At 64.2% G+C, this 24,189-nt stretch overlaps 1 protein-coding gene across 3 annotated transcripts; it reads left to right on the top strand.

The window, feature by feature from the left end:
• GPR132 (G protein-coupled receptor 132) lies at positions 1-23,286 on the top strand. 3 transcript variants are annotated; one of them, XM_004754572.3, is made up of 3 exons: positions 1-773; positions 5,271-5,380; positions 10,009-12,375. In XM_004754572.3, the coding sequence occupies exons 2-3, from the start codon at positions 5,353-5,355 to the stop codon at positions 11,136-11,138; spliced, it is 1,158 nt and encodes a 385-aa protein (XP_004754629.1). In that variant the 5' UTR covers positions 1-773; positions 5,271-5,352; the 3' UTR covers positions 11,139-12,375. The 3 variants fall into 3 exon arrangements, 2 of the variants coding, with proteins under 2 accessions (XP_004754629.1, XP_004754630.1); XR_006605072.1 differs by lacking the exon at positions 10,009-12,375 and adding an exon at positions 23,008-23,286 and having other exon boundaries at positions 3-773; XM_004754573.3 differs by lacking the exon at positions 1-773 and adding an exon at positions 787-3,603.
• Positions 23,287-24,189: the final 903 nt, after the last annotated feature.

Raw genomic sequence — 24,189 nt, 5'->3', positions numbered from 1 at the left:
AGCCCAGAAGCAGCTCACCGGGCAGAGGGTGGTTGGTAAGGCAGGGAGCCGCCTGCAGCCCAGGGCATTTTCTAAGGAGAATGGGGTAGGGTGTTTGGAGCCAAGATGCTTTTGCCGGGGAGTCGGACAAGCAGCCGTGCCTGCCAGGACTGGGCAGGGCCTTGGTGAGGGGCGCGGTGTCCCGGGGAGTCCATGCGGCCCCTCCCAGAGAAACCCCCCTCAGAGTCCCTGCAGAGTCCCTGGGCACGGCTGCGATCAGCTCTAGGGGGCCAGGGCTGGAGCCAAGGTCAGAATGTGTCGGCCCCTTTCCGCGGGTGGGACCCCACGCCAGGACGGGAAGCGGGGCGGGCAGGCACCACGTGACGTGGCTGGGGCTGTCCCAGGGGCAGGACGAACGGGGTGCTGGGGCAGGAGTTGTCTTGGGGCCACCGTGAGCAGAGCCCAAGCTGGAGCTCCTCTCCGAGGGTCCCTCCCCAAGCCCCACCCCGTCGTGTCTGGGGAACTTGGCACCCGCAGCTCCCTTGAGCCGGACGCCCCGCCCCAGCTGGGAGGAGTGTCTCCGCGTGTCGGCACAGCCCCGAGGAGAAGTGCGTCTGCACCGGTGTTTCCTGCATCTGCCCGGGAAAGTTCCGAGGCATCAGCTCGGTGACACCTCGGCCAAACCCACGGCGGTTTACGGTGGGGGAGTTGAAAAGGAAGCAGTAGGACCCTGCTACTTCCGGAAAGTTCTCAGCTGGGCCTACAGAGCGTGTGTGTGAGGTTTGCCTCCCCGAGTAAGTCATGGGCTCCACGTGCTGGGGGGCAGTGGGGTGGGGGGGGCAGTGTGGTGACAGGTGGGGTCTAAAAGCAAAGGCGATTGGTTGGCGTAAAGGTGGGGCTTGATTGGGGTCTCAGCCTGGGGTCCTTCCCCAGGAGAGAAGCCAGGGGCACCAGTGTGCCGCGACGGGGGAGGGCAGAAGGGAGTGCGGTTGACAGGATCGGCAGCTTCTGTCTGCACCCTGAGGTCCCCGTCTGTGACGGGCTCACCATGGCCGTGGCCCACAGGGCCAGAGAGGGTTCAGGGGCCCGTTTGTCCCTGGAGCCGTCCTGGTGCGGCAGGGTTGTGGCTGGTTCCCGGGGTGGGTGGTGCGGGGGATGTACGAGGCTCCCTGGCCTCCAGGGGCTGCCTGGCCCGGGGGCACGTGGCCAAGAGGCAGGACAGGAGGGACAGTGAGGTTCCTGCCGGGGGCACGGCCGGCCTGGTCCTGGGCATGGTCCTGGGCTGGGCAGCCGGCAGGCCTCTCAGCATGACTTCCGGTGCAGGGCATGGCCCAGCGGGGTGTTCCCGCGTCTGCCGAGAAGGGTGGGCCGGCCACCAAGGGCAGGAGTCGGGCTGCACTTTCTGGCATGTCTGTGCTCAGGAGGGTGACGAGGTGATGTTTCAGGGGACCGGCCAGGTGGACGCAGAGCCACCTCGGGCGGGGGGGCAGGACAGGGTGCGGGTGTCAGCCTCCTCGCCAACAGAAGAAACGCAGAAGAGACTTTAAGCCGTGCTTTTAGAGATCTCTGGGGCGGGGTCGCCCGGCTGACGGCGGGATCAAGCCCCATGCTGGGCGCGGAGGTGACGGAAAAAATCTACCCGAATGGGAAGCAGAGAAGCGGGAGTCCACGCGCTTGGTGTGCCTTTGGGGCCGACGACTCGGCAACTCCCTCCCCAGCATTTACCCCAAACACGAGCACAGACCCGGAGTCAAGGGGGCGCCCTGGGGCTCCTCGGTGAAGCGTCTGCCTCGGGTCAAGATCCCGGAGTCCTGGGATCGAGTCCCACGTCGGGCTCCCTGCTCGGCAGGGGGCCTGCTTGCCCCTCCGCTGCTCCCGCTGCTTGTGCTCCGTCCCTCCGTCAAACAAATAAAATCCTGACGGAAGGAGGGACGGAAGGACTGGATGTAGGACGTGGGGAACTTGGAAGAACCAGAACGTCCCGCCGGGGTACGTGGGGCAGACGGTCCCGGCCCTGGGGTTTCAACAGCGGTCAGGAGGGCCGCCGCTGGCACAAACGTCAGGGCAGCCGAAGCAGGTGAGAATCCCGGGCCTCTGGCTCTGCTTGAGAAGCCGCACAGCACAAGGTAAAGAATGTGTCTTGAAAGGCTTGAGGGCCGGGCTGCAAATCCAGGGCGTGGCGCGGGGGACAGAGGCCTCGAAGGCAGGGCTCCTCTCCGGGGACAGTGGGCAGAGCCAGCAGCACTGTGAGCCGGCCCTGGGCAGGTGGGCTCACGGGGGGAGGCACACTGGGACCCGCAGGGGCACCTGGTGCAGCTGGAGGCAGAGAGATCTGGTCTGGCCAGGAGGACGCAGGGTCCACGGGCTCCTGGGGATGTCGAGGCACGCGTGTACAGGGCTGGCAAAGGACCGGGGGCAGGGGTAGGGAGACCTCGGGCTGACCTGGGCCCATCCACCCCATCGCTCTGTGGCTACCGCAGCTGCCACCGAGCTCAGACTGAGCACAGGGACCCCTGGGGGGCAGGCCCAGGCTGGCGCCGCAGCTGTGGCTGGCTTGTCCCTCCCTTGGCCCCAGGCTTGGGAGCAGCCAACCGCTGAGTTGGGCCATCCCACAGGGTCTGTCATTCTACCTGCCCTGCCGCGGAGACCCGTCTCTGTGGATCCCCAGGATGGCCCGCCGCTGGCCCGGGGTAGCACAGGGGCTGCCCCCCACAGCCCTTGTCCGCCGACTCACCATCAGGACTGGCCCAGAGAAGAGCCAAGCTGCTTTGGGGCGGGGACTCTGGGAGGGAACAGAGAACCGCCACCCCGACCGTTCTGGGCACGGAGGTCAGCTCCTGGGCCTGGGCGCCCAGCATTCTAGCTGCAGGATGGCGCAAGGGCCCTTAGCCTAACCCTGGGCCGCTCTGGGGCCTGCTCGTCTCAGAGGGCCGGGAACACAGGAAAGTATGAGAAGGTAGGGGCAGTCGGGCGGTGGGCAGGGGAGACAGGAAACAGGTCCAGGAAGGGGGCCCGTGGGCGGAGGCCAGAAGCTGCGCATCCCTCGGGCGGGGAACAGGACAGGCTCTGGGGAGCAAGGCACGTGCAGCTAGATAGTGAGGCGGCGGGTCAGCGGTGCTCGAAGTCAGAGCATCCGGCAGGGCTGGGACCCCTCTCTTGGGCCACCCCCACACCCAGCTGTCGGCCTGGGCCTGGTGCCGGCCCTAAGGCTCTTTCAGGGTCCTCCCTCCCCATCCCTGTCCCCTCTGTCCAGCCAGGCTGTCCCCAGACCTGGACACTGGCACCTGGCACGTGAGCCGGTCCCGCATCCCCTCCAGGAGCCCCACTCGGCCCTGACCTGTGTGTGCCCCCAGAGTGCGGGCCCCTGGGGCCTCGGGCAGCCCGTGAGAGGGCCCGTCTGCCCGCGGGCCTCGCGCAGGAGCAGAACACGCATTTTCTGTTGCGCCACCGCTTCCTCTGCCGTGTGCAGACGTGGCTTCCAGAGGCACCAAGCCGTGTGAGTGGGCAGCCCAGCCCCCGGGGCACGGCAGCCCCCAGCTTCCAGAACACTGCCGACCTCCCCGCGCCCCTGGCCCAGGCAGCTCACCCGTCTGAGGAAGGAAATCCGGCCCTGGGGCGAGCTTGGTATGTCCGTCCCCGGCTCCTGGGCTCACAGGCCCCCGGGTCCCTCCCAGCCACACCTCCCTGGGGGGCCCCTCGCAGTGGCTGCCCGCCACTGGGTCTCTGCTGGGGGGCGGGTGCTCGCAGGTGCTGCTGCCTGACAGCTGGGAGCATCGGGCCCATCTCTTCGAAGGGCAGACTCCCGCCCATGGTCCTCCGGGGCCAGGCCACAGACCTCAGGCAGAGAGCCCCCAAAGGCCGCCCCACTTCCCAGTGCAGGTGGTTGGGGGGCCGATCTGAGACCTGGGGCAGGACAGGCAAGGCCCAGTGACCCTCCGGGCCCGGTCCTGCCGGCCTATCTGGGACCATCAGCCTGAGAAGGTTAAGACCACTTGGGGAACAACTGTTTCTAGTCTCCCTTTGTCTGGATTCCCCAGGTACAACCTGAATTCCCTGCTAAGTCACCAGGCTTTCTGTGGCTTTAGACACTCATCCCGGCCACAGTAGTTGCCAGAAAAACCGGCACAAGGGGGGCTCGGTGGCTCATCTACTCTTGGTGCGCAGCTGTCGGTTCCCCATGGGCGTCGCCCCCTGAGCAGGCCGCCCGGGGTGGGGAGGAACCAGCACGGGAGCCCCTTGGGCCCAGCCCGGGCTCGCAGAGCAGGAGCCAGTGGCCCTGGGGCTCCGCGTGAGCCGTCTGGCCGGTCAGAGGAACGGTGTAGAGTGCGTGCCTCCTGCCGGACTCTCGGGCTGACGAGGACAGAGCTGGTTTAGAGACGACTCTGAGGGGGAAGGTGGCCGGCACCCTGGACGCCGCCCCCGCCCACCAGGGCCCGTGGTGCCTGAAGACCGGCCCCCACTCCGTGCTCTGCAGACACCGGGCGCTGCCTGGGGGTCCTAGTCCTGTCTCCACGGGCGATGTGCTCCGAAGCACTTCCAGGTCACACGCACGTCATGTCTGGGCTCATTATGTCACCAGGAAAAATTCCTGGAGAGGATTTTATGTGATCAAAGTTAAAACCATTGAGGATTTGGGAAGCACATTGCAAAATTGTGCCCCAACACATTTGTGCCCGTTGAGGGTCCCATCAACACAGGAAAGGGCACCCACTTCCTCACTTTCACCAACACTAAGAATCAAGGTTCTTTATTTTTGCCAACCTCACAGGCAGACTCCCGCCGTTTTGATGTCTATGTGCATGCTTCTTTGATTATAAGTGGTGTTGATCTTTTTTTAATTTTTGGAGTTGTTTTTATTTCTTTTGTGAATTATCTGCTTATTGGCTTTGAAACTTTCTATTTTTATTGATTTGTAAATGTTCTTTACATATTAGGGACCAGCTGTTGTATCCCACAGGATAAATACAAGATTTGGCATAGAGTGATTGCTCACTAAGCATCTGCTGAATGACTTAATTTGTGGTTTTTGTTTTTTTTTAAACTTTTTATTTACTTATTAGAGAGAATGGGGGAGAGAGCGAGCACAGGCAGACAGAATGGCAGGCAGAGGCAGAGGGAGAAGCAGGTTCCCCGCCGAGCAAGGAGCCCGATGTGGGACTCGACCCCAGGACGCTGGGACCACGACCCGAGCCGAAGGCAGCTGCTTAACCAACTGAGCCACCCAGGCGTCCCGACTTAATATGTGGTTTAATCTGATTTCCCCAAAGTCACGTTTCCTCCTCTTTCTCCAGATCATTTTGAACTCTCGGAGCAAACTTCTCAGTAGGCTCGACGAGATGCACAACGGGCGCTAGAGAGCCTGCGGGAGCCACCATGATTCTGGAACCCTCACACACGCCAGGTGAGAGCCTCCCGTCGTGTCTCCTTCGACTTTAAACATCCGGAAGGGAGCCTGTGAGAGTTTCCGTGCTTTGCCTCAAACGGGGATACTTACTTCAAAACGTAGCGTGCAAAAACAGGTCTACTGAAGTAAAAGCTACCTCCTAACCGGGGATGGGGGAGGCCCTCCATCGGGACATCTGGAGGTGTCTGGTTTTTATTCTTCCGAGGTGCCAGGAAAACACCAGGACCAGGACTGAGGGCCACGGGGCCTCCTAGCACGCCCATTTCTGGGGCAGAGCGGAGCCCCAGGGCTGGCTCACCCCATCTCCTGGGGCTTCATCCGCCCCCACCAGGGAGCTCTTTCCCCCCGAGGTCAGTGTCCCCGGTGTGGACCTGCAGAGGAGCCCCAGCAAAGATGGGGCGCCCTCTCTCTCCAGCCTGAGAACCGCGGCGCCGCCTTCTCCCTGTGCCAGTCCACCTGCCGGCCGCCACTGCCCCAGTCTTGGGGGAAGAAGGCACAAGCTGGCCTGACCGCGCTCACGCCCCCGAGCGCCAGCGCCTCACCTGCACGCGGGGACGTGGGGGTGGCTGCACCTGTCCAGGGCCTCAGGCAGGGAGGGCCCAGGGAGGTCGGCCACACGGCCACCCCGCCCACATCACCTGGTGACTCCTACAAACCCAAACGCTGTGCTGTGCGCTGGGGAGGCTGGGGAGGAACTGGAACCCGAGCGCTGCTGGCGGGAGCGCAGGGCCAGCGGCCGCTGGGGAAGGCCACTCGGGGGTTCCTCAAAAAGCCGAAAATAGAACTTCCCTGTGATATGGCAATTTCACTTCTGGGCGTTTACCCGAAAGAAGTGAAAGCAGGGTGTCGAGGCGGCGCTCCACGCCCACGTCCAGGGCAGCGGGCGGCCGGCCCGAAGCACGGCTCGTGGGGACCGGCCGGTGCCCCTCTGCGGACCGACGCAGGCGCGGATGGCTCCAGCCCACACGCGGCTGTGACTTGCCTGCCGCCGGCTGGGGCGTGGGAGGCCCTCGAGGACGAGGTCTGAGGGAGAGAATCCGGGCCCAAGAACACCCACGTAGGGGACATCTGGAGCGCGGGGGGCAGGCGGCAGCGCGGCAGAGAGGAGCCCCCACCTCATGGGGACGGGGCGTCGGTCTCACCGGAGACAAGCGTCCTGTGCAGGGGCAGCAGGGGCAGCTGCTCGGCAACAGGAACGTCAGGACGGCCCTGAGCTGCCTGCGTGAAAACGCAGACGGTAACTTTTCCATCGTGTGTGTTTTACCAGAAAGAGAGCACCGGAGAGACGAGTGGGTGGAGGGCCGGGGCGCTGGGGCCCGCCGCGAGGCTGACCGACCCTGTCGCTCAGGGGTGCACTGTGGGAGGCCTGAGGACAAAGCCCCAGCAGGGAAAACGCTGCACCCTGCCTCAGTGGCCCTGCCCGGCCAGGCCGCGGAGGCCCCTCGAGGCATGTATGCGCCCGCAGGAGCCCCGGCCGGACACCCATGGCCAGGTCAGCATTTGGGATGTGCTGCTTTCCTCACTGTCTGGACGTCTGCAGGGAGAGGCCACGGTGCGGTGACTCTGGGGCCACCAGGCTAGAGAAGCACTAGCCACCTTCTGCGCCATCCCCGAGGAGGGGGCTGCCGCAGCCCCAGAAGCCAGCGGCCTGAGTTGGCATTGGGCTGGCGGCCGTCCACGGCTCCCCGCTGACCTCAGGAGCATGAGCACACTGCAGCGGGGAAGGTGGGGCCCAGGAGCCCAGACTCGGGGAAGCACGTGTGGGCACGAAGGACACAGATGTTCATCTCCATGATGGGTTCCAGAGGAGGGCAGGGCGGGGAGGAGAGCGTCCAGGGAGGCTGTGGGTGCAGGTCAGGCGGTCAGCGAACCAGGAGGGCAGGCTGGGCAGGAGGGGGAGGTGGCTGGGATGTGACAGCTTCGTTCCCCGTGGCGGGTCCCCAGAGAGCGTGTGAGTCATGGCCATGTCCCGACCCTTAGTGCCGCGGTCACCCCCCAGCACAGCACTCATCCACCCACCCTGTCCCCTGCCCCTCCGGAGCACCCGTGAGGGAGGGTAGGGGAGGACCGACCTTGGGCTCCGGCAGCGCGACCGTGCCGTTGGATGGGGTGGTGATTGGCAGGAGGGTCTCGGGTCGTACCTTCCTCCAGGGTCCTCCATGACAAAGGAGCACTAGAGCGGGGCCTGGAGGAGCCCCTGTGACCGGGCCTGGACGGGACACTGGGGCCCTCCCCTGGGACACCCATTTAGCCCATCAGCCAGCTTCAACACGCTCCTGCTACGAAGGACCTTGAAGCCCAGGCCACCTAGCGGCAGGGCTCCCTCCATGACAGCCGGTCTCCCCCGTGGGTGCTGGGCTGGGTTTGTGCTCGAGACGGTGCTCGAGACGGTGCACGGACAGGGCCCCTCGGGTCCCCGGGGTGTCGGGGTTGCTGGGACTGCAGAGTGCCGACCGTCTCTGGGCCCTGGACTCCTCGCAGCATCGCATGGTGACTCCCAGCGAGAATGAACAGATGGAGGACAGGCCGGAGGCCACGAGCGCCGACGGCGGGACCTGGAGCCTGGGGCGGCTGGCACAGGGAGCAGAGCCCTGAGGGGCCAAACGGGGGGTCTGTGTGCAACGGTGGCATTTATGTGCTCTGAGACGCAGAGGCTCCGAGGTCAGACCAAGGGGCGACGGCTCCTCACGGCCTTAGAGGCTGCAGGACAGGCGTCTGTGTGCTGAAGCTAAAGCAGACCCTTGGGGACCCGCCGCAGGAGCTGGGTGAAGAGGTGTCCTGCGCTCCTTCTCTGTGGGCGGAGGAGGTCCTGAGGCCAGAGGGGGCGAGCGGAGCCGGCGGAGCTGGCGGAGCCCCGCCACGTGGCCTGTCCCACGCAGGGTGGACAATGGCGTCCACGCAAGAGGCTACAAACTTGGGAGCTGCCGCGCCCGGGCTGGAGGGGCGCGCGGGCCAGTCGGGGCACTGGAGGGACCCTGCCCAGGGCTCCCACACGCTCGGAAGGCTGCAGGCTCTGACGAGCTCCAGATGCTGCAAAGGCGCACGGTCTCTTTCCGCCGTGGTCCCTGCGAGAAGACAGACAGACCGAAGGGTCGTTTCCCGCCAGCAGAGGCAGGAGTCAGGATTCAAGACCTGAACAAACCCAGAGGGAGTGTGTGCCTGCTCGTCCGGAAGAGAGGCTCGGTTCTAGCCGCCCTGTCCCTGTCCCTCCCAGGGTCTGCCCGGTGTGCGTCCCCGTGCGTGAATGGCCCCGGCTTCGGGCCGTCCCGCATGACCTCCTGGTAACCCCACGGCGTCTGCAAAGACTGGCTCCACACCCGGCGGCGCTCTGAGCCGCCGGGAGCAGGTCTTCACCGCGTCTTTCCCAGGGGTGGGAGCACAGCTCATCCGGCAGCAGAAGAGGGAAGGGGAAGAGAAACAGAAAGGGCAGTCGGGGCCACACAGCGGCGCGGGGGGGTGTGTACAAAACCGTGTCGGTGTGCACGACCGCAGCGGAACGGAGCGCAGACCATCCGGTTTCCGAATCCAGCGGGAACTTCTCGCAAGCGTGGGGATGCCGACGTGTGGAGGTAGAAGCCTGGGAGAAAACACCCCAGGTGCACAGTCGTCAAAGAGAGCTCGTTTATCTCCCGCAGAACGGACTTCCCACTCACAGCGTTATTAGAGACGAGGCTCCTTCCTACGGCTGCTGCTGCAAATTCCTACTAGTGTACAGGCTACAAAGTGCAAACTCACTATCGTCATTGTCCTGGCGGGAGCCACGGGCTCCATCAGGGGTGCCGGCGGAGAAGCCGCTCCCCTGACTGTTTGGGCTCCGGAAGCCGCTGCATCCCGGGGCTCGCGACCCCTTCCTCCCTCTTCCAAGCCGCAGTGGCTGCCGGAGCCGTCCAGTCCCTCCACACCCGTCTCCTGGACGCAAGGACCCCGTGCCTACCTCGGGCCCCCGGGTCATCCGAGACCGCCCCCCTCTTGCTCTGTCAGCTGCGTCCTCACCCCCGTTGGCCGAGTAGCCGGACCTGCACAGAAGCTGGCGAGGTGACCCCGTTCACGGGCTCTGGGTTGAGGATGGGCAGCTCTCGGGGGAGGCGGTCATCCCGCCCGCCGTGGAGATGAAAAGCATCAGGATATGATGATCCGGGGCCGATTCCTCTGCAGCCACAACCAGGGCTCGGGCCCCTTACCCATGGGTCACGACAGAGAAAGCCAACCTTGCGAGAACCTCAAGGAAAAGTGGGTGCGCCCACCGTCAGCACGACGGGCGCTTCGTCATTTCCTCCCTAACGGCAGCCGAGGCCGGCTTTGGTCAGCACGGCACTGTGGCAGGCGGGGCCGGGGCGGGTGGAGTGTCCCACCCGCGGGAACACGGAGTGCCAACCCTCGCTCGGCAGGGGACCTCGGAGCGCTGCAAGGACCAGGTCTGGCCCCAGCCCGTGCATCCGTTCATGATGCTGTCTAGTTGGAGACCAGAGATGGGAGAGGCCTTTTAAGGAGCCCACTCGGAGCAGTGCCTGCCCCTGGTGTGTCCGGCTCGGAGCCGGCTCGAGTCTCGCCCTTTCTTAGTGCCACGACGTCTCCCCGGGGTGTTCCCAGGGACACCCGTCCTCACACTTGTCTCTGTCCCGCAGGAAACGCCAGCACCGTGACCAGCCCCGTGCCAGTGACCGGGCTTCCCGGCACGGGCGCCTTGAGCTGCAACGCGTCCTTCGAGGACACCAGAGTGTTCCTGGTGAGCGTGTACAGCGCCGTGTTTGCCGTGGGGCTGCCGGCCAACTGCATGACGGCCGGGCTCACGCTGCTGCAGGCGCTGCAGGGCAACGTGCTGGCCGTCTACCTATTCAGCCTGGCGCTGTGCGAGCTGCTGTACATCGGCACGTTGCCGCTCTGGGCCGTCTACATCCAGAACCAGCACCGCTGGACGCTGGGCGTCTGGGCCTGTAGGGTGACCGGCTACATCTTCTTCTGCAACCTGTACGTGAGCATCCTGTTCCTGTGCTGCATCTCCTGCGACCGCTTCCTGGCGGTGGTGTACGCGCTGGAGAGCCGCGGCCGCCGCCAGCCGCGCACCGCCGTCCTCGTGTCCGCGTCCGTCTTTGTGCTGGTCGGGCTGGCCCACAGCCCGGTGTTCAGAATGGGAGGGGAGCCGACGTGCTTCGAGGCGCCGATGGACACGGAGGTCGTGGCGTACTACTACCTGCGCTTCACCCTGGGCTTCGCCGGCCCGCTCGCCGTCATCGCCTTCACCAACCGGCGCATCTTCAGGAGCATCAAGCGGAGCGCGGGCCTGAGCGACGCCCAGAAGACGAAGGTGAAACGCTCGGCCATTGCGGTCGTGACCATTTTCCTGGTCTGCTTCGCTCCATACCACCTGGTGCTCCTCACCAAAGCCGTGGCCCATTCCTACTACAGGGGCCAGCCGGACGTCGCGCATGACTTCGAAGCCAAGCTCTGCCGGCTCTCCGCAGTGTTCCTGTGCCTGTCCACGGTGAACAGCGTGGCCGACCCCATCATCTACGTGCTGGCCACGGACTGCTCACGGCAAGAAGTGTCCAGAATCCACAGGGGGTGGAAAAAGTGCTCCGCGAACGCCGACGTCCCCAAGCACACATGTTCAAGGGGCTCAGAGGAGCTGTCACTACCCACGCTGCCCACAAATGACTCCACGTGCCCCGGGGCCGTCCACCCCCTGCAGTCTGGGCCGGCCACATGGAGCTCATCGCTGGACACCTTGGAGAGGCTGGATGAAGAGTCCCGCTGAGCCCGGTGTCCTGCAGGGCAGGGTGTCCGGCACGGGAGCCGGAGGGCCTGGGGTGTGGTTTCCCCACCCACTGAACTTGCCGACCAGGGTCCACGGTGCTGGCTGTGAAGTCCCCTCTGGAAAACACGCCACCGCTTTCCCGCTCCTGGAGCCATGCCCTCCATGAGCCCTAACCCTCGGGATCCCGGCACGCCTAGGCTGTCCCACTGGGCCCCACACAGAAGGTGGCCGCATGTGGGTACCTGATGGTGCAGGGCAGGCAGGACGGCCTCTTCCTCAGCTCTAAAGCTCGCTGGCTCACCCAGCTATTAGCAAACAGCAGGGCTGCCTGGGGCTGCCAGCAGCTGGCCCGTGCCATGCCCCGGGCATGGCACCGTGATACCCTCCTTTTCCGTGCTCTTCCACAAGCACCGCTTGGATGACTGTGGTTGTACAACATGGGACCTTTGTGTTCTGCCTCAAGATGGCCCTGGGCCAACTGGGCCGTCCACACGGTGCCTGCTCGTGGGGGGACCACCGAGGTCTGCGAGTGGGGGCAGCAGCCCAGCTCCGGGGGCCCCAGGCTGCTCTGTGCCGAGCTGGTCAGAGGACGTAGGCTGCTGTGGACCCCGCAGGCGAGCTCCCAGCAGGGCCGCCAGTGTATTTCCTGGAGGGTGCCCAGGTCGGAGATGCTGGTGGACACCCCGGTAGGGGGTGACAGGGCCGGCAAAGGGTCTCAGAGAAGAGTTAGAAATCCTCCGCATGGAGGCTCCCTGGCCTTACTGTCAGGGAAGCGGACGCTGAGGACTCAGAAAGGGGCATCAGGAGGGAGCAGGTGACGCCCCGGGCCTCCAGCCCTGCGGCAAGATGAGGAGTGCAGGTGGGGCATGGAGCCAGGCCCACCACGAGGCCCGGACTCGGGTCCCGCCCCTCCCCGGCCAGCCTCGTCACGGCCAGGTCATGGGGCGGCGTAGCTTTCCCGCCTGTACAGGGTCAATGACACCTACCTCGCCAGTCAGCTTCGGGGGCTGACCACTACCTCCACTCAGGCCCTCTGAAGCAGGGGCCCGGCAGGCTGCACGCCCCACGGAGGGCCCAGGCACCCCCAGGCATCTGCCCTTACAGGTATGGGGCCATGGTGCCACGTTACATTCTCGTGTCTGTAAGGCAGCTAGCTGTCCGCTGTCCTTTCTTGCTGCGAGAGACGCCGACCAGATACATTTAGAAAATAAGCCTGGAAATAAAGATGCAAAATGCACGCCAGTCCCAGGTTCCTTTCTTACTTATCTGTTGGACGGAGATCACAAGCAGGCAGAGAGGCAGGCAGAGAGAGAGAGGGGGAAGCAGGCTCCCCGCTGAGCAGAGAGCCCGAAGCAGGGCTCAATCCCAGGACCCTGAGATCATGACCTGAGCCGAAGGCAGAGGCTTAACCCACTGAGCCCCCCGGGCGCCCCAAGTTCCTTTCTGATGAAATGATATCCTTAACCTCTTTGGGCACACGCTTTCCTCCAGGGCTCTCGTGGAGGGGTGTGCGCCCCTGGGCTCTCCGAGTGATGGGCCGTGGCTTCCGGGAACCGTCTGGAGTGCTCTGTGCTGGGCAGAGAGCTGTGTGCTGGCGGCAGGCACTATGAGCCTTCCACGGTGTGCCGTGCGCTGCTTTGCAGGGGCTGCTGTAACCAATTAGCACAGGCCGGGGGGCTCGAAATGGGACGTGTTCTCTCCCAGCTCTGGGGCTGGAAGTCCAAGATCAAGGTGTGGGCAGTGCTGGCTCCTTTGGGGGGCTTGGGGAGGACCTGTCCCAGCCTCGGTGATGCTGGCCGTCCCCAGCCCTCCTCCAGTCTCTGCCTCCCTTACACGGCCCTTCTGGGGGAGCCTGTCTGCATCTCCTCTCTGTCTCACGGCCACATGTGGGCTCCAGTGGCCATCTGGACGCACAGGTGCTGCCGGTCCAGTGTGCCCTGCCGGGGCGACCACTCTCTGTCCTCTTTCCTCGGGGAGCTCAGAGCCTGCCCCTTGGGCACCAGGGTGAGCAGGCTGTCTGAGGGCCCCTGGCAGGTGCACAAGTGTCCCACCTGGGGGGGTCTTCCTGGGTCTTTCCATGCTTCAGCCTGAGAAGCTGCCACAAGCCGCCCGGTCGTGGAGCCTCGGTACTGCCCTGGGACCAGTGTTTTCAAGACGGGAGGGAAGGACAGCAGGTGGGCCAGGGTTCGCTGGCACGAGTGGCCCCAGCTCTGGCACAATCTGGTGGATGCCTCCTCAGGTGGCCAGTGGCCCGGTGCTGGGGCAGCCTCCACCCTGGTGATGGAGAGGTCCCAGGTCGGCAGCTGCGTGGGCGGGGCCCGCGTGGGCGGGGATATGGGGGCGGAGCCGGTTACGGGCGGGGCCCTGGCAGGGCGGGGTCTGGAGGCTGCAGCCAGGGCAGGCAGGGCTCCCGGTCCGGGGTCAGAAGGAGGGTCTCCTTCCCTAGGGTGGGGGGTCTGGGGGGGCATCTGCAGTGACGGCATGGGACCCGTGAAATTAGAACATGTGTATGAGGAGGGGCAGTGACCAATGGGGACAAGGAGAAGCTCTGTGCTAAGGGCCCAGCCCCCTCTGGTGTCCGCACTCCGACACCAACCAATCCGCTGTCCACGGTGGGCAGGCTGCGTCCACCTTAGCTGGGGGGCTGCCTGGGGGCCCCGATGCCGTGGATCAGGTACCTGCTGGATGCGGGGGCACCCAGGGCAAGTCCTGGGGGCAGCAGGCAGAGGGCAGCGGGCCCAGATCCCAGCTGGGGAGGATGCGGGCAAGGGCTGGCCTGGGGACCAGGGCCCAGGGCCCAGCCTGCGTCAGCCCGCCCGCCGGCCGTGCTCCCTCCCCGATGCAAATGCTGGCATTGTCTTCACTCACGGACCGCAGACCCTTCACCTTTCCATCCGACTCCTGTTGTTCACGGAAACTTCTCTGGGGAGCCGTGCTTGCCGTGGGTCACCTAGTGGCCAGACCAGGTGTCCGCGCACGAGACCTTTCCTCGCCCAGCCACCTGCTCCCTCTGACGCACACTCACTCTGAGCCTCGCTCCTCCCCCGTTCATCAGTCCCTGCCACAAAATGCTGCCTGGGGCGCTGCAGGAAGGTCCCCCCGCCGTCCCGCGGTCAGTGCTGGAGGTGGGAGCCCAGAGGCCCCCGCAGCATGGCCCCCACCACCTGGGGCGCACGCCTACACCCTACCCTCCTGGGCTCTCTCCTCAGGTGTGTTCAGACGGGGTGGGCTCCCCGGGATGGGGAGCGTCCTGCCATCAGCTCCCGGGACAGGGCCTTGCCTGAGTTGTCCCCTTCCTGTTCCTCAAGGAGCCGTGGGGGACAGGCGGCCACATGTGTGGGTGAGCTCGGTGCTGGCCGGGAACCCAGCCGGGCTCACCCCACATTTCAGCACCCACATGGACCAGACGTCCTCCTGCTTCCTGCCCTGACAGATGCACCTGGTTGGGCACGGGGTCGGGCCCCTCCTCAGCCCACCCCAGTCTCCTGGCCCTGCTGGTGGCACCCTGGGTGCGTCCCTCAGGAGAGGCCAAACAGCGGGGGACGTGGCCTGGGAGTTCTAGGGTGCTGTGGTCCGAAGTGGGTCTAGAAAGGCTGCAGTTCCCCCAGCTTGAAGCCTTCTGACCTCGGAAGGGAGGCTGCAGGGAAGGGCCTTGGGGCAGCCACATGCAGGCCCTCCGGGGTGACGGCCAGGGAGTGCGGAGCACTGGCCATGGAATGTCCCAACAGAAGCCTGAGCGCTGGACGCAGGTGTGCTCACACACCTCCGAAGCAGGGCCCGCAGGACAGCTCCGTGGACACGTCTCTTCACCGTTTCCCGGAAGGGCTACAGTACCTGCCCGGGCTGCTCGGGACACTGAGATCATGCATGTCCCTGGCCCAAGCTGGCCTGACACGAGGGTGTGCCCCGAGTCAGTTAGACGCTGGTCTTGGGGTCTGGGGAGGATGCCAGGTCCATTCCTGACAAAGGCCACATGTTCCGGGGGCGGCCCTGGAGGTGCAGCGCGCAGACACCAGGGGGCAGCACCGCCGACCGGCCCCGAGCCCAGCCGGGCCTCCAGGAGGAAGGCCTGGGGACCACAGACAGGACAGGCGGAGAACAGCCACCTTGGGGCTGACGCCAAAAGCCCCCTGGGCCCAGAGCTGGGTCTGAGAAGAGGAGGAACAGGGGTGGCCTTGAGCCGTGGTGACAAGGGACAGACGGCCACAGTATTGTGGTCAGTGACATCGCCCCCCCGCCCCCCACCAGTGAGACGCAGGGGCAGGGGTGCGGCGAGGGGGTGGAGGCCACTGGGCAGAGACTCCGCTCCCGGGCAGGGCAGCGTGGCGGCGGCCAGGTGAGCGGTGGCGGAGGAAGCCCTCCCAGGACGCGTCTGGCACACCTCCTTCAAGACAGGCCCCCTTGCTCCCGAGAGCCGGTCAGAGGGGAAGGGTGTTGGTGTGGCCAGGCCCGAGCTCCCACCCAGAGCTGGCGGTAACCCAGCGGGTGCGGCTCCTCGGTCAGCTCCCCAGGAACCACCCCGCCCAGCAGTTCCGCCCCCCAGGCCGCCGGCGGCTGGAAGCACGCGGACACTCGCGATGGCCAGAGGCTGGACACAGGCTGGACACGGGCGGCCTTCCCCATGGTGGGACACAGGCGGCATCGCGGAGGGACCGAGAACACCGCTGAGTGACGGGAGCAGCCACGAGAGGTCACAGCCCGTGGGTTCCAGCTCTGTGAAATGCCCCAGAGCCGGGGCCTCTGTAAGGACAGAGCCAAGGAGCTAGGGGCTGGGAGGGGGCAGGTGGCCGCCACAGCGTCCAGGGCCCCTCCGGAGGTGATGTCCCAAAGGGGCAGTCCGGGGCCACCGTGGCTCAAAGGAGGGCGGGCTGAGAACCCCGGCCCGGACCGGGAGAGGCCCGGACCCAGCCCCGTGCGGTTTGAGACACGGAGGAGAGCGGGCAGGGCGGCCGAGGGTCCACCTTCCAGCAGCCTCAGCCCCTGCAGTCAGCAGGGGAGGTCAGCAGGGCTCACTCGGGAGAAGTCACTGTCCTCTGTCACAGTCACGCCTGACGGGCCTGGGGAGGAGCAGCCCTGCCCCTTCTGCCCTGCGGGTGGGCCCCGGGTGGGCTCTGAGGGCAGCCTGCTTCCAGGTCACCCAGGGGGCCTGGTAAAGCAGGGATGCGACCCAGCCCCAGGCTTTCTGAGTCAGAGAATTTGCCTCTGTAACAAGTTCCCAGGAGGACCTTAAGTCCACACACGAGCACCTCTGGTCTCCGCCCAGTGCCATCAGAAAGGCTCGTATCCCATTCCGGTCAGTGAGAGGGCCGGGGAGTCCGCTGGCTTCCTGGAGGAAAGGCTCTCCCTTCCCCTGGACCAGCTGTGAGACCAGGTGCAAGGCCCGGAGCCGCAGCAGCCACTCGGAGACTGTGGGCAAAGCCATGGAAGCAGAACGCGCAGAGGCGAGGCCCTGCCATCCCACTCCTTGGCCTCATCAGGGCTAGGGACGCTCCCCCCAGTCCAGCACTGCTCCTGCGCCCGGGCCTGCTCCACTCCAAGGAGGGGCAGCCGCCCCCACCCAGTCTCCTCCTTCCTCCTCCCCCACGGCACTCCTGCTGTGTCTCGGGTCGCTCTGCCCCTGCTCTGCTCACGCGGCTGCCACGTTCCCCCTTGCGGACGGCAGCCCTGACGCCCTCCCGCCGCGGCCTGCAACCCTGCTCTCCTCGACGTCGGAGGTTACACGCTTTTGCACAACCGTCCAGACGATTCCTAAACATTTACTTGCCTACGTAGGCCCCTGTGGAAACTATGTGGAACTGTTTTGCTTTTATCCAACTTTTTATTTCAAAATAATTTCCAATTTATAGAAAAGTGGTACACTTCGTACAAAAACACTCTGGGTTCTCTCTCTTTCTGAAGATTCCCTGAGTGTCGTGTTTTCTTCAGTATAATTATTTATTTCAGACACGACGCCCGTTGCCCTGATCACCCGAGAGAGTGTTTCCGGAGCCACGGGACTCTCTCCTGCGTAACTGTGTGCGGCTTTAACGGTCAGGAAACCGATCGCCGCCGATGGAACACGCGCACTGTCTCGGTGACGTCCCCGGGGGTCTCTGCAGAGCACCCCTGGCCGGGCTTGCTCTGTCTCCTGTGCTGCCGCCCGTCTGCAGGCCGCCGGGGAGGGAGTCCCTGTGCTCCCCATCACCCACTGCTCGTGGAGTCCCGCACGGCTCCTGTGGTGGCCTGTCGCTGGGGTAGGACGGCACCTGCCAGCACCCCCAGCATGGAGGGAGCTGCTGAGCCCACGGTGCTCAGTAGTTCATAAGCAGTTTGTGGGGAGAGTGTGCGAGCTGCTCGAGGAGGCTGGTGTCTTCCGTCTGAATGTGTGTCGGCGTGGACGCTGGACCGCTGCTTTGCTCGAGGCACTACCCTCCGTAACTTCTGGCGGGTTCCTGAGTCCTCCTGACACATCTCGCTTTGTGTGGACGCGTCCTGACCTTCTGGGACCAGGTGCTGAGCTGACTCGGCTCAGCCTTTCCTCCGAGGAGCCCCGGCTCCTCTCCGCGGAGAGGACGAGAGCAAGAGCCGGGCCGGGGATGTGCTCTGGGGCCCGGTGGCCGGTTCCAGCCTGGACGGTGTGTGCGCCTCCACAAACACACACGCGCGTCCGCATCTCTCCACGTCTGCGTGCGTGAAACTCCGTGTGCTCTGTGACGTCCAGCTGCAGCCCGGTCCGGCCCCGGCCTGACCTGGCGTCAGCCTGTCCTCAAGCCCCTTCCCCCTGCCTCTGGCACTCGGGATTTACCTGCTGGCTTGGGGGCTGGAGGCTGGTTTCCGAGGACGGAAGGGGAAGGAGGGAACGGAGCTGAGTGTGAAGCCGGAAGGGCTGAGGTTTCACCTGTTTGCAAGTGGTAGGGGCGCTCCGTGTCATGCTGGCCGATGCTCCGGAGGCCGGCCGAAGACCTGGGACACGGGAGAGGGTCACTGGCGGGGCAGCGGGTCCGTTTCAGGCCGCATCCCTCAGCCCGGGCGGGTGTGGTGCGCACAGGGCGGGAGCCTGTGTCCGGACACCACCAGGCTTCCAGGACGCTGGGGGCAAGCCTGCTCATCCCGGTCCCGGGCCGAGGCACCAGCAGGATCCCGGACAGCAGGTCTGTCCTCCTCCTCGAGGGAGAGTCGGTGCTCCTGTCCTTCCCGGTGATCTCACAGCGACCCTGGGAAGAGCCGCCAAGGCCTCTGCTCAGGAGACGGCAGAACGCGGGAGCCCAGAGAGCCGTCCGCCGCGCAGGTGTGCGCTGTTTCATTGTCGTGGAGAATGACATACCCCGCGTGCGGCTGCGGGTCTGTCTTCCTCGTGGACCTGGCTCACGGGCCGGGCACCACGGTGGTGGGGGTGGCATGCGGCTGAACATGCGTCGTTACTCCGCAGCCGTCCCTCCGACCCCGCCGAGCTCTGCTCCCAGTCCCTGCCGCAGGGCCTGTCCCCACGGAGGAGCCTGTCCCGGCGGCCTGCAGCCACACTCCCCGGCCTCACAGCCCAGCACTGCCCCTTACTCTCCAGGACCTCCAGCTAGTAGCCTGCGCCACGCACCCACCGGAGCCGCTGGCCCGCGAGGCCGACAGTCCGGCCGGCACGTGGGAGCTCTGCCGCGGAAGGACGGTCCCGGCGCAGGTCCGAGCGAGGCGGCGGCCGGTGGGCTGGCGTGAGCGCGCTGGTTCTTGCTCTGCTCAGAGGCTGGCAGATGGGAGGTGGATGTGAGCAGAAGAGGGGTGTTGGGAGGACCTCCAGGTCTTTGGCCGAGCGCAGGTGGCTGACCGGACTGGCGATGGAAACGTGACACTTCTGTTTCAGGCGTGTGACTTTGCCAGCGTCCGTGAGATGTGGAGGGAAGCGAGACAGGAGGGGTGGCTCTGGGGGACGCCGCTGGCCGTCCGCAGGTCAGACGTGCGACACGGATCAGGCATGCGGCCCGAGCATCCTCGGCTGAAGCTGGGGTCCTGCACGCTGAAGCGGGTGCCGGGCTCCATTCCTGCTGTTGTGGGTCGCCCGGTGGAGTGTCCCACTTCCTGCGGCTGCTGGCCTGCCGGGGGCTGCCCTCTGCGGTGCGGGGTGCCCACACACCGTCTCCCGCGGCCCCTCCCTCCTCAGAAGCAGCAGAGGCGGGTGCCCCAGTCCTTGTCTTGCTTGGGCCTCTGTGGCCTCCCCTCTGCCACGGGGCTCTTTCAGGGGCTCATGTGACCGGGCCAGGCCCTTGCAGACGTCTGGGTGGTGGGTCACCCTGCCACAGAACAACACAGCCACCGACCGGCAAGGTGCCATAGTCACGGTCCCAGGTTCTGGGTTGGCGCAGGGAGTCCTGGGGACCCTGGTAGAGCCCCGTCTGCCCCGGTGGTGGGTGAACGTGATGGGAAACGGGACCACTGGGCACCGTCCGCTCTTTGCTGTGGGGTAGACGGCGCTTCCCTGGGGGACTGTGAGGCAGCCCAGGAAGTGGGTGTGCACAGACGTGGCTGGAGGCCCGGGCCCCGGAGCACCCCAACATCTGCAGGGAGAGGAGGAGGAACCAGCGAGACGGGCTGGAGGAAGGGCAGGCAGGCGGCCCCAGGCGTCCGGGGACTCTGGACATGGGGCCACCCAGCGGCCGATGTGGATGGTGACGGTGACTGTGGAAATCGCTAGTGGCTGCCCGCGTAAGGAAACCCAGGCCCCTTCAATATAACTCCTCCCAGCCCTCCGGGGCACCCACCTACAGGACTCCCCCGGGGAGGTCGTGCGGGGAAGCAAGTCCCAGAAGTGTGAGGAGGGAGGCCTGAGGGGACCCCGAGGGCGATCCCTCGGCTGCCCACCCAGGTCTGGTGGCATCTGTGTGTTCAGGGACCATGGGCCCATGGGCTCCCCAAGGATGTGCTGGGGGGATGGGCTGCCATGGGTCCCATGCCCTTCTGCCTGCCCCTGAGGCCTGGACCCACACGGCGGGTGGGGCCCCCTGCTTGGCTGGGACTGGCGGCACCAAAGGCCAATGCCTGGCCCTGGGAGAGCGTTTCTTGGGGCACCGAGAGGGTCTGGGCTGTTCACCTGGGCAGGACACAGAAGCTGGGGAACTACGGGGCGGTTTGCACAGGAGAGGACAACAGGGTCCCTGGATAGAGCCCCAGGCAGGGGAGCCGTGCAGACAGAGGCCCGCAGGGGCCGGGGGTGCCGGGAGGAGGCCAGACTCCCTGCCCCCCAGACCTGCCCACCCTCCCTTCCTGGGAGTGCGGCAGGTTTCCGTCCCCGCGGCCCTTCCCGACGCAGCGGCAGGAGCTCTTCCAGATACAGCTCCTCTCTGCGTCATGCTGGGGTTTTTGTAGACAACACAGAGCCCAGTGGGGAACCTTCCAGGATTCTAACTACGAAGGGTGTGTCGTGGGGAGAGCTCCCCCAAACGGGGCACACAGTGACGCTCACAACAGTGAGGAGGTCACTCATCAGAGCACAGTTCCGACTCTGGCCACATCTGAAGGACTCGGGGAGGACTCCGGACGGGTGAGGTCATAGGCCTATTGGTGATAGACCCTCTGACCTATTTTCTTTGGCAGCAAACATGTCCCCTGCCCAGGGGGATCCCCTCCAGGAATGGACAGGAGATGCCGGGAAAAGTGGCAGGGTCTCAGGGCTGGGGTCTGGCGAGGGTCCATGCCAGCGGGCAGGCCTGGAGCATCTCTGGGACAGGGTCACCTGGCCCACGGCCTCGGAGTCTCCTCTGTGCCTGTGCCTGTTGCCACCCCACGACCTCACCTCTACCCATGAGACCGGGGCAGACAGATGGACCTCCAAGGCGTAGTCCCAGGAGAGCCCCGGTGTCAGCCCGGCGGGGTATGTGGGACAGTGGCTGCCTCCTCCTGCCTCGAGGGGGCTGGGCACGTGCTCCCCTAGGAAAGGGCTCTGCTAGGAGGCCGGACAGCCACAGTATGGTCTTATTATAGGAAAGACTGGACTCTTGGACCGGGTCATAAACACGTAATTCCGAGGGTCTGCGTCTGTGCATGGCCGGAGACTGAGAGCCTCAGGGCCAGCCTTCTGTGGACGCCGCCTTCGAGAGAGAGAATGCTCCCAGCGGGAAGCCCCTGCCCTGAGATCAAGTATGCACAATCATGGGGTCCCAGAAATCTCGCTGGGCCACCCTCCACCCCACCGTGCCCCTTGCACAGGTCGGCGCCCCCCGCTCAGACCTTCGCACCTGTGGGACGGGCCTCTTCCTCCGTGTGTGGCCATGGCCTGCCCTCAGCCAGTGCCGGGCGTGCTCATCCGGCCGGCTCGCTCTCCAGCGGGGGCACGGGGCTGCTCTCCGCTTGTCCGTTTGAGGCTATAATGGAGGAAGCCTTTTTTTTTTTTTTTTTTTTTAAGATTTTCAAAATTTATTTGACAGAGAGAGGGAGAGAGAGCATAAGCAGGGGGAGCAGGAGAGGGAGAAGCAGGCTCCCCACTGATGCGGGGCTCAATCCCAGGACTCCGGGATTACGACCAGAGCAGAAGGCAGACGCTTCACCCATTGAGCTCCCTGGGTGCCCCAAGGGCCCTTTCTATCAACATTCCCACGCCAGCGTTTTTGTGAACACGTGTCCGTGCCTCTGCTGGGCACGGCCCTGGCCGCTGGGCCATGTGCACTCCTGCCCTGCGGTTCTCCAGAGTGGCTGTCCCAGCTCAAGGGCCGGGATGCCCTTCAGGACAGTGTCCGCTCGCCCCCGGCCCCGGGCCTTTCCCTGCAGATTTTAGAGCGACCTTGTCAGTCCCCAGGAAGACAAGTTAGGGTTTCGACAGGGATCGCACGGACTCTACAGCTAGGCTTGAGCGAACCGCTGTCCTTCCAGTGGGGGTCTTCCAGCCGGGGGCCTGCTGTTTCCCCAGCTTCGTCCCGGACCGCTCCCCTCCGTGTTTCCCGCTCTTCCTGGACAGCCGCGTGCGTCTAGCTACACACAGCTGGTGCTGATGTTTTTGGTGCTTTGCAAACGGTATCATTAAACCATTTTTTAAAATTCTATACTGACTTGTTACTTGTATATGGAAATAGGATTATCTGATGGTCATGCCTAATTTTTCACTCATTTGACCTCTTTATGTGGAGATTTGCTATGGGTGGAAGGGTGTCCCCCTCCCATTGCTATGTGACAACCCATCTGTGGGTGACCAACCATGCTGGCTAGGATGAGATTCTTTGGATTTTCTAGACCCCAACACTCATCTTCTGGGAATAATGATCCCAATTCCTTTCAGGGCCTTGTACCTTCTAATTCTTCTGCCTGCTTGCCCCGCAGACCTCTGCTCAAAGCGGGCAGAAACCTGCCCTAATTCCTGGTCACGGGAGGCAGCTCATGATTTCGCTACAGCACCACAGGGTCACATGTAGATGGGTTGTAAATAGGCTTCATTCAGGCAAGGGGAGTCCCTTTGAACCTTGCCCAAGGTGGTCTGGTCTCTGCCCCTGGGCCCTGACAGGGATCCCCAGCCCCCCGGGATGTCCTGCCTGCCAGGGGTGACTGCTGTCGGGGGGGTTGGAAGGAGCTTGGGCCATTTGGTGTGGAAGCCCTGGGCAGGGGGCACGGGGGGTTGCCTGGACCCTGCCCTTGCAGGACTTTGGCAGTAATAAACCATGACTGCGACTGTGAGTTTTGGCAAGTTTAGTGAGTCTTTGTAGTGAATTATTGAACCGAGGGTGTTCGTGGTGGCCCCAAACTTGCAGTGGGCGTTGGAGCAGGGGGGTGTCGTGGGCCGTTCGTAACCTACACTCGCACATTCGGTTTGCTGAGTACTTTTGTCGTGAACGGGGTTGAGTGTCGTCGAGGGGTTCTTTCCACCTGTTGAGATTTCCAGCTCTACCTTCATTTTGTTAACATTTGTTTGGTTTGGAAGGTCGACCTTCTGTGTCCCGGAGCAGCCCTGCCTTGGCTGTGCTTTCCCTTCTTTTCTGCACATCGTGGGACTTGGAGTTGCTGATACTGTCTGGAAGCTTCAAGGGTGGCTGTGAGAGCAGCCTGGGATCCCTCCTTCCGCCGTCCCCTTCGTTGAGAAGAGTTCCTTCTGTTACCCAGCGATCTTTGTGTAGGGTCGCTGCTATTTCCCCCGAGTCGTTTTAATACATTCCCATTCTCCTTGTCATTAATTTCATGAATAAAATGATTGCTGTTTTTAGAGTCCAAGAACTCCGATATCAGGATCACTTGTGAGCCCATTTTCTGTATGTTATTTTTTTGGGGGGGGGGTGCCTTGTTTTTTCCCTTACTTTAGGTTTCATGCTCTGGTGTGTCTGTTAATTTTTCTTTCTTCTTCTTCTTCTTCTTTTTTTTAAAGAGATTATTTATTTACTTGACAGAGGAAGAGACAGCGAGAGAGGGAACACAAGCAGGGGCAGTGGGAGAATTTTTTTTTAGGATCTTACTTTTATTTCAGATTTATTTATTTAACAGGGAGACAGAGAGAGCACAAGTAGGCAGAGCAGCAGGCAGAGGGAGAGGGAGAAGCAGGCTGCCCGCCAAGCAGGGAGCCCGACCCGAGGCTCGATCCCGATCCACCGGGCGCCCTTCATTTTTCATTTTCTGGACATTTTGGGTGAAGGAGACTGGCGGCCCCGGAAGGCTGACCCACACAGTATTTCTGACTCCGAGCGCGGGACGGCAGGAGGCCCCATCCTGCGCAGCCGGCCCCGCAGCGTCTTCTGTCCTCTAGGAAAGGGCCTGTCTCCCCTCCGCTCTGAGCCCGCCGAGTACCGTGTCCAGCTCCCACCGTGTGCTCATCTTGCTGTCGCGTGCACCGTCTGTGCACTACGTCTGTGTGGCCTGGGGCTAGGGACCCCCACAGGCCAACATTGACATTTGTGCGAGTCACAGACCGCGGGCGCCCACGCCCAGCACTGCAGGAGCCAAGGGGCCCTGCCACGTTCCCCCTCTCCACCCCTACCTGTCCCCTGCCACGATCCCCCTCTCCAGCCCTACCTGTCCCCTGCCACGATCCCCACCTCCACCCCTACCTGTCCCCTGCCACGATCCCCCTCTCCAGCCCTACCTGTCCCCTGCCACGATCCCCCTCTCCACCCCT

This window comes from Mustela putorius, unplaced genomic scaffold (assembly GCF_011764305.1).
Source record: "Mustela putorius furo isolate JIRA1106 unplaced genomic scaffold, ASM1176430v1.1 tig00000129_pilon_pilon_pilon, whole genome shotgun sequence".
Taxonomy (NCBI): domain Eukaryota; kingdom Metazoa; phylum Chordata; class Mammalia; order Carnivora; family Mustelidae; genus Mustela; species Mustela putorius.
This window is presented reverse-complemented; position numbering and strand designations above follow the sequence as displayed.